The sequence below is a fragment of the Zingiber officinale genome, chromosome 8B (assembly GCF_018446385.1).
Source record: "Zingiber officinale cultivar Zhangliang chromosome 8B, Zo_v1.1, whole genome shotgun sequence".
Classification (NCBI taxonomy): Eukaryota; Viridiplantae; Streptophyta; class Magnoliopsida; order Zingiberales; family Zingiberaceae; genus Zingiber; species Zingiber officinale.
In genome coordinates, this window is record NC_056001.1 from 25,095,821 (window position 1) to 25,105,310 (window position 9,490).

Sequence of the window (9,490 nt, forward strand, 5' to 3'; positions counted from 1 at the left end):
CAAATAATAAATTAAATCAATTATGTTATTCTTTTAATAATCAGGGAAATTGATATTTTTAAGTAAAGAAATATTATTTCAAAAAAAAACTACAAAAAATAATCAATAAAAGAGGATAGAAATAAAAGTATATACGTTAAATTTTCAAATCATACTAAATATAATTTAAAATTTCCTTTATATTTGAATAAATAAAAGTAAAAGCAAGAAAGTCAATATGCCTTTTATAAACGTTACTAAATCGCTTTAGTCCACAAATACGTTTATTTTAATATTATAGCAGCTAGCTATAAATACTACAATATATAATAAGTAGTTAAATTATTGTATATTATAGTTATTATAGTTATAACTGCTTTTATAATAATAATAATAGTTAGTTGCCGGTTAAATTATCCAGATTAATATTAATAAATCGTTATTCACCATAATTATGTGGTAAAGAAGTTATTTATTGTTGTCTTTGCATGGTTCCGGGTGCGGATCCAGTTCCGATTGGATCAAATCTCTTTTCATATTTATCAGTGTATAATTAATTAAAGCAGAGAATTAAAAGACCCTTTTTTACTTATATAGTCAGAAGTATTCTTTTATAATTTATCAAAAAAATATTTCAATTACAATTTGATATTCAAAATATTTAAGAGTCTTAAATAATAAATTAAATCAATTGATGTTATTTTTTTAATAATCAGGGAAATTGATATTTTTAAGTAAAGAAATATTATTTCCAAAAAAATATAAAAAATAATGCAATAAAAGAGGATAGAAATAAAAGTTGACTAACGATTAAAATTTCAAATCATACCCAATATAATTTAAAATTTCCTTTTATCAAAATTGATTTGAATAAATAAAAGTAAAAGTAATGCCTTTTATAAACTATATTGCTTTCATCCACAAATATGTTTATTTTAATATTATAGCATCCAACTATAAATACTATTTAGTTAAATTATTGTATATTATATATAGTTATTATAGTTATAACTGTTGTTAAATTATTGTATATTATAGTTATTATAGTTATAACTGTTGTTAAACTATTGTATATTATAGTTATTAAAATTAAGATTTTAATTTTATTATTATTTTTTAAAAAAAAGTGATATTGACTTGCTTTTCCGGTCAGTTTTATTAAATAGAGTTGAATCTCAAAAGAAGATCCAATCAAAGAAAAATCACAAAGTCAAATTTTATTATTAGAATTTAGGGGGTGTTTGATTGATGAGTTTAGGAATAAAAAAATTAAATGATAGTAAAAAATAGTATTTGGATTATAGATTTGGGAATGACAATTTAGAAATGATTTGTAAATTTATGGGAATTAACCAAACCCATATAACTAGGTGAATTTTATTTTCATTCTCATTTTCATTTCACCTTACTATCAAATCTTTACTCATAGTCATTCCTATCATTTAACCAAATGACACCTTATTTATTGCATTTAAAAAGGTTTGGCGTTACCAAAGGACCGTTAACAAAAATTATCTACTAATTTATCAGACTCAATTATTATTTATCCGATAAACTGAGATGATACCTCCTACCGTTGGATTATTACCCTTTCGATCTTAGATCTTAGTATAAGTAAATAAGAATATTATTACGGATAAGTAGGCAAAGCCTCTTAACCTAAAATGGGATCAATATATCAAGTATTAAAAATATATAATTGTATGATAAAAAATATCATTTTTATAACTGAATTTAAGAAAAGAAAATAATTATTAATTTTTTATTTAATTTGTTAAAAACACATACGATAAGTAGATAAGGAAATATTATTTAATTTAACTTAATTTCATACAACATTAATTCCCCTCCTAAATAATTCATCATATCCATCCGCTTAATCCTCTAAAACTATTTATTATCTATTTTGAGACTATGATGTGACCATAAGAGGTGGGATAAGTTCTCTAGACAATGAGGATTTAAATCTCAACGCACTACACTTGAGAAAATAACTTATGATATTAAGTTATCCGTCAGAATACATCTGAATTTATCCTATTGGTCAGTAAAATATTTCTATAAAATCAAACTAATCATCTCTAGAATTATTTAAATCAAGTGGATTTTTATAAATAAATAAATAAAACCTTTATTTAATAAAACCTTTATTTTACTCATGTGTGGTGTTGCATCCCAAGGCCGAAGGATGTCTCCTCTAAACTTGCAAGGAATTCAGATGTCTCCTTCCTTCGAAGTTTGACCGAATGAAAATGAGAGATAAAATCGTTCAAAGCATCCGATTTTGACTTTGACTCCCATTTTTAAGATAACGTGAAGCGTGCAACAAGTGCACGGAATGAACAACTACATAACTCACCAAGACAAACTTTTCCACTTCGTAAAAATCAAACTGATCAGTGAATTTGCCTAAAAGTCAACGCCTCATTATCTTTAAACTTTGACTAATGAGTGACTTAGTTTAATGACCACCACGACTAACACACATTTAAACACTTCGTCTTCCTTTTATTATTTTAATTATTCTATTAATTTATTGCCGACGACGTGGAAATGACTTGGGTGAGTAAGACGTGAGACACATATTGCTTTCCTACATGCGTTCATTAATTATGTCAAATCCGAGTTGCCTTTTTATATTAATGACATTTGTGATGTCATCAATACGCAATTTAACTTACTCGATTTCATGCAAATTTTCATCAGAATAAATCCAAAAATAATCAGTCTTAGCGGAGCAACCAATGTTACTAGCCAAAGTAGCCACCTTAATTTAGTAACAGAAAATATTGTATGAGGGAAATTTAGTTCGAATTGATTTGCAATTAGACAAAAGCGTAAACTCGTATTTGAGCATTGCATTAATGATGATTTAGCCTAAATGGGTTGACAACTAGACTAATTAGGCAGGTAATGCTCCACTTAGAGAATTGGTAGTAATTAACCTAAAGTGAGCTAATTGATGTACAAGATTTATGGATTAGAAGGCATCTATCTAGGCCAACCCAAATAAAAAGAGAGGTTTTCTTAGATTGATCGTTCTTACCGATCATTCTCTTATTTTCATGATGAGTAAGATCCTTAATATCGCGATGGTTAAAAGATGTCAACAGCATCATGCCCCTTTAGTCTTAGACAAGCTTCTCCCAATTCTCTAAATCAATTGTCATCCTAAGTTGAAACCTCATCAATGAATTTCAAACCCCCAAAAGCAAAATCCCCTTTGGCTTCGAGCAATCTAGAAGTCAGTTCTTCGAATGAAAACAACTAAATTTCTTCCTGGAAAGTTTCATGATAAGCAAGTTTTAGCAGCACCCCGAATGGCCTCCTCCCTTGGAATAAGAATAGAAAGATGAAACTACTCTTTATATCTCAATTTTAATTTCAAATTGTAATGTAACTTCTAAATCATATGAAACTGTACAACATATTTAATTACTAAAATTTCTTGCTTGGCCCAAACAATCAATATTTAAAATGCCATAGAAAGAATGTCAGATGAAATCATAATATGGTTAAAAAACAATAACAATTGTTAAATTAATAAAATATGTTAAAGCTGTTAATAAGAAAATTTATATGAAAAAATTAAAAGCTAATTTTCTCGGTACTGATAAATTTGTTTTAAAAAGTTGATATAATACCCCCCAAAACCACTAATTATTCAGTAAATCTATTCTTTTGTATAAATAATCTAAAGCAAAATGACTGCTGATAAACTATAGATTTCTATCATTAAGTCTCAGGAAGAACTAAAGCGAGTCTTACGTTGGGAAATAAGGAATGATGTAACAAACTATTGAAATGGCCACCATTTCAATCTTCCTTGTCACCTGGTTGATAGCTTCTACTACTTTCGGTCTCGGAAATGCTTGCTTCTGTTCCTTCAGCTGCGTGATATGGTTGGGTTGGCGGGGTATCTTCACTTTGACTAAAGTTTCGAACAGCCATGATGATAACAACTATGAATACAATGAGGTAGACTGTCCTAATGCCGATCAACGAGTTAATGAAGCCAATGAATGAAGGGCCACCAATCTTCTTTTTTATCGTTCTTCCTTCTCTATATCCTTCAAGGAAACGACTTATCTGAGAACCTTGATCATCATCATCTAGGGTTTCTGAGCCAACAACCTTCACCATAAATTAGACACCATCATCAGGATACAGGGAAATATGATAACTGGTTCAGGTTGTTATAAAGGGAACAAACGAATCTTAGTAGTGAAGGCTATCAATAAAATTTTGTTTGACAATAAGGGCATATCTGTGCTAAGATAGAAAATGCACTAAAGCAAGTAAACGTTGCCAACAATATAGAGTTTCTTGTGCAAGATATTGAATGAGTTCATCTGCAATAAACTACTGAAATAAATCCTGTATAGTTTAATTTAGGTAGACATGAACTTCATTCGATATGCCATCTCACTAATCTCACTAACAAACAAATTGAGTTTATGCCATCTATAGCAAAAAAAAAAAAAAAAACAAATCACTAACAATTGGATCATATTGTCACAAGTGTGGACAAGTATATTAACACAAGAAACCTCTGTTTTTCGGAAGAGCTTCTGCATATTAGTAAATGTGAATATCTGGTTTCTGCTATGAGTGAAGCAGTTCTTACATTTGGTTTCAGGGAAATTCAAGATGAGGGTTTATCTTTAAGATGGTCTTAAGTAATAAAAAAATGTTTTTTTAATTTATGGCTGCAATTAATTACAAGTTTACAATCATGAATCAAAATATAAAAATAGATCATGTAAAATATTTGTTCAACCACACGCCCTCTTTATTTTAAAGTATTTAGTGGGCTTACTTAATCATATTCAGAAAAGGGTGGAACTTCTGAAGAATATTTCCATGCAGCAACTTTGTTACTAATGTAGAGTATTACTACTATTTAGCGATTGCTGCCATTGCACTAATCTGAGCCAATGTGCGTCTTCCAAATGATGTCAACTAACAAAAGGAGAAGAACCAAGCCAGATCGTAGTCTCTAATTTAAAAAGTTTTTTCAGATAAAAGAATAAGTTTGGGAAAGAAGCACATGTCTTTTAGCCTGGATGGTTAGTGCATCTAAGCATGGTCCAATAAGTCTTGGGTTATAGCTCCTTCTATGGTATCTATGAGCACATTAAGTTCTTATAACTATTTTTCATAAATGAGAAAATAATGGAAAGAACTAGAAATAGCATGATGCTTCAATCTATCATCCAAATGAGGATAATACACAGAATGTGATATCTGTGCCTGTTTTACAAAATATAGAACAAGAACACGGTATAACCACTTAGCACAAAATGAAAGGTGAATGAGATGAGTGTTTCTTGTTTTTACTTTGGAACACTTAGAGCGTGTTTGATTTCATTTTCATTTTCTGAAAAACACACGTTTTCCCTTTTCTTAGAAAATTACTTTTAGACATACTCTATTTTCCCATAAAATGATATCTCCTTTTTTAGAAAACAAATGTGGAAATTGCCAACCAAATAATGTTTTCCCTTTTCTCAGAAAATGGAAATGGAAAATAACCAAACCAAACACTGTCTTAATTTCTCCAGTATTTCACATTCATTAGTTGGCTAAGTTTGAAATTCCAAATTACAGGAATTTGGCAGAATATGGTTAGTACTCCATCTGTCCATCAAGTAAGCTTCTTATGAATGTAAATGTTTTAATGATAACCATCATAACTTTAAGCAACAGCTTCTGCAGCATAATGTAACTAAAAGTTATTGGTCAACTCAGTGCATAGAAACACTTAAGTAATTGGGACAAGAGATAAGATGAATTATATTTCAACTATTAACAACTAAATAATCAGAAGATTACATCATAGAAGCTTGGATGATAGATATATGACATTGGTTAACAAAAATGACATTCAATTACTAATTTAAAAAACTGGCTTAATTTTTATGAATGCAAGTACCTACTTACCACGTGGTATTCCTCATTTCCATCCCAAACAAGAAGCTTCGGAAGTTTTGAGCTCTTACTGACATCAAATGAATCAACAAAATCTCCCCATTGCTTTAACCCGACATAACCAAATATTAAATCTCGATTAGCATTGGCAGCAGACCTCAATGTTTTGACCAATTTTAGTGAATTTTCATCTAACTCATCCTCCACAACTGTCAACACGATTTTCCTCTCATCATCATTCACTAACTTGAGTGTTTGAAAGTTAATAGGAACAATAAGAGGCAGCTGGTTTTGCCGTATAAAATCTTCCAAGAATTCCCCTGCAAATTCAAGTTTGAGAACCAAATTCAGTCTTGTACGGACAAAGTATAATGTATGCGGTCAAAATATAGATATCTGAGAAGCATTTGATTCTTTTATCACTTCAACCAGCTTAAATATAGGACATGAAAACAAAAACAGATAAGACTTCCTTCTTTACGAATAAATTTAATAATTTCAAGCAACCAGTGATCATAAAGCAACTCACTGGCTTTGTTCAATTATGCCCTTAGCAAGCAGTTAGCAAGCAAAGCAACATAGTTAGACAGGCATTTCTTGAGGAACTATGTTTTATCTTTTATTGTACTACATCCTATCTCAACTTTTGTAGTTTAATAAGACGAATTGCTACCCGCATTCTTTAGTTATTCCTTTTTTGAACTCACCTTCAAACGGGCCATAGAAAACTCCTTGTTCATTATATTTGGGATGAAGAGATACCAATGCTGGAACTTTGTCAAAATCGTATGCTACCATCATTTCCTCAGAGAAATCTTTTGCTATGGAAAACCAGGCCTTTCTCTTGTACTTGCGGGCGAGTTCCAGAATAACAGATTCATCCAATCCAAAGCCGATAAACAAAGGGAAATCGGAACCAGTCATTTGAACAAAGTTACGGACTGCATTATCAGATTCAAGGAATGAAACATCAGGAGCAACAAACTTCTTTAGAAATAGCACAAGCAAGTCAGCTTTCCTTGGGCCAGTGTACTCCATAGGCACTCCATACATAAAAACCTTCATTGTAGGAAAGCCACTGCACTTGACATAATGGAAAAAAAATAGCTTAATGTAAAACCAAATGCCACAGATCATGCATGATATATACATAGATAATACACATTTCAGTAAAGAATTAAGATCCCATTAGCCCATCTTCGACTTTCTCAACCTGTATCATATTATTGTTTACAAATTTACTTTTTGAACAAAGCAGGATTCATGGTGCAGTGATAGACTAGGTCTTCAAGGAACTCAAAGTGAAAAGAAGAACATATACTCTATGTCGTATTTGGAAGCAAGTTTTCTGTATTTGTCAGCATTTATCTTAGCAATCACTATTGGTTCATTTAGCCGAGCCAGCACTAGAGCAGCCGCATCCAACTGCAAAATTGCAAAAATGTATTATTAATGCATCTTGAAATAATCTCATTGCCAGAATATTATATACATATATTGCTAGAAGAGTGTCCGAGTGTAATTTACAGAGCAAATGTTTTGAGTTCTAGGATAGTAATTTACTATCTTAATTGGATTCCAATCTTGAACCCTCAATCTAGAGGGCCTCATACCTTCAGTTTAATTTTAAAAAAGAAAGCAAGATCAAAAGCTCCAACTAAATATCATATGAACAAAAAGTAGCTTGCAGCATAGTCATTAAAAGCTATTTCAAAGATACTGAGATACCACTGCATCTTGAAGTTTAATGTGAAGCATCTTATTGAAGCATGAGGAACTTGGTATGATGTTCGATAAGATTATAGCAATATAATGCAAAAACATACAACTAGTCAAAATCTTGATCTAGCTAAATAATAAACCCAAATATGTCGGAGTTCATGTAGCTATGCACTTGCTGTAGAACATACATAAACGTACTATTTAAGAACCATTAATGTAGAATCCCTCTTGATTTGGCTACCATGGACAATTTGAGAACAAAACTTATAAGACACTAAATCACTTACTTTCATTGTCAAGTCAATCAAGTTAGTTAGCGAAAAGAAAAGAAATTTTCCTTTTGTATGCAATCCATAACAATCCAGAAAAACCTATCATTATTCGGTCAGTAAACTCCAATCAAGGTTTTATTGTTTAAAATGATTTGGGAATGTGCACAGTAAGAGATCGGTCAGTTACTGAAACCTAACTCTAGAAACTCCTCGTTAGGTTATTGATTGATCCCGAGCATAACAGAAAAATGCTCGAACCACATCCACTTGCATGATATTCAAATAAAGGTTAGAAAAATAGGGTGAAAGAAAGTAAAACCCTTTCATCTCCTGACGCTCAGATCTCAGATCCGCTTCTCGAACAAACTCAACATAGTTGAGAAAGAAAAAAAAAACGAACTTTGGCAGGGATGCGTACCTCAGGAGCAAGCCTCTTGCAGTGTCCACACCAGGGGGCATAAAAATCGACTAGGATATGGTCGAAGGAGGAGATCGCGCGGTCGAAGTTCTTGTCGTCGAGTTCGATGACGGTGCCATCCCTAGGGAACTCATCGGAAGTAGCCGCTACAGAAGCAACGGTGGAAAGCCACCAAAGGGAGGCGCAAACGGAGATCAGCGGTGGGAGTAGGCGGCGGCGGGCGTGCTTGGTCGTCTTCATCCCCGTCGTTTAGGGTCGGGGAGTTGTTCAGGTCGCAGACTCGCAGTTGGGAGCGTCGATCGGATCGGGTTTTACATTGGCAAAATTATTATTATCATGTAGTTATTTTAACCCCGAAATTATATGATGACGTGTGATTTCAAAGGCTAGATTTTATTTATCAACTTAATATCATTGCCACAATATTAATTCATTTTTAATTAGCTTAATTCTCGGTAAATATGTAGATGAGAAATAATACATTACCAATGTACTCCCTCAGATATATATAATATAATAAACAATAAAGACTCCCCGGCTATGGTGCAGCTGTGAAAACTTCCTTGGAGCATCTTAATTATTATTTTTTAACAATTCCTTTCTGATTCACTTATCCGTTATAAATTCAAAACACAGCTTATATATACTTCTGCAAATTACTGAATAATACTCGGTAAATTTTAAAATTACAACATTCATATCACACGCTCAATTTGAGATACGGTTCATTAATATAGTCTGTTATACTCTAACCATCAATAAAAAAAAAATTTGACAAAAATAATATTACTTTCAATATGATATATGAAAATAATATTTTACGAGTATAAATATAATCAAAAGAATTAAATAAATAATTTTAATATGATTTTATATCTTTTTGAGCTCTTTAGATTCATCAATCGATTTTGATCGAAATCACGGATGAACTTAAAATACTCGAAATAATATGAAATTAAATTTTATGTATTTATTTAGTTCTCCTTATTATATTTATATTATCATTTTCATATATATATATATATATATATATATATATATATATATATATATATATATATATATATATATATATATATATTGAAAATGATAAAAAAATTTTAGCATGAATTGAATTTTTTTTAATATATTAGTGTTCAAAACATTGATGCTTTTAACATGACATATG

General features: G+C 30.9%; 1 protein-coding gene across 1 annotated transcript; it reads right to left on the minus strand.

Annotated features, from left to right (window-relative positions):
• Positions 1–3,597: 3,597 nt before the first annotated feature.
• LOC122015311 (protein disulfide isomerase-like 5-2) lies at positions 3,598–8,652 on the minus strand. The gene is made up of 5 exons (XM_042572136.1): positions 8,323–8,652; positions 7,232–7,335; positions 6,618–6,988; positions 5,923–6,230; positions 3,598–4,113 (listed from the first exon to the last, which is right to left on the minus strand). The coding sequence occupies exons 1-5, from the start codon at positions 8,560–8,562 to the stop codon at positions 3,796–3,798; spliced, it is 1,341 nt and encodes a 446-aa protein (XP_042428070.1). The 5' UTR covers positions 8,563–8,652; the 3' UTR covers positions 3,598–3,795.
• Positions 8,653–9,490: the final 838 nt, after the last annotated feature.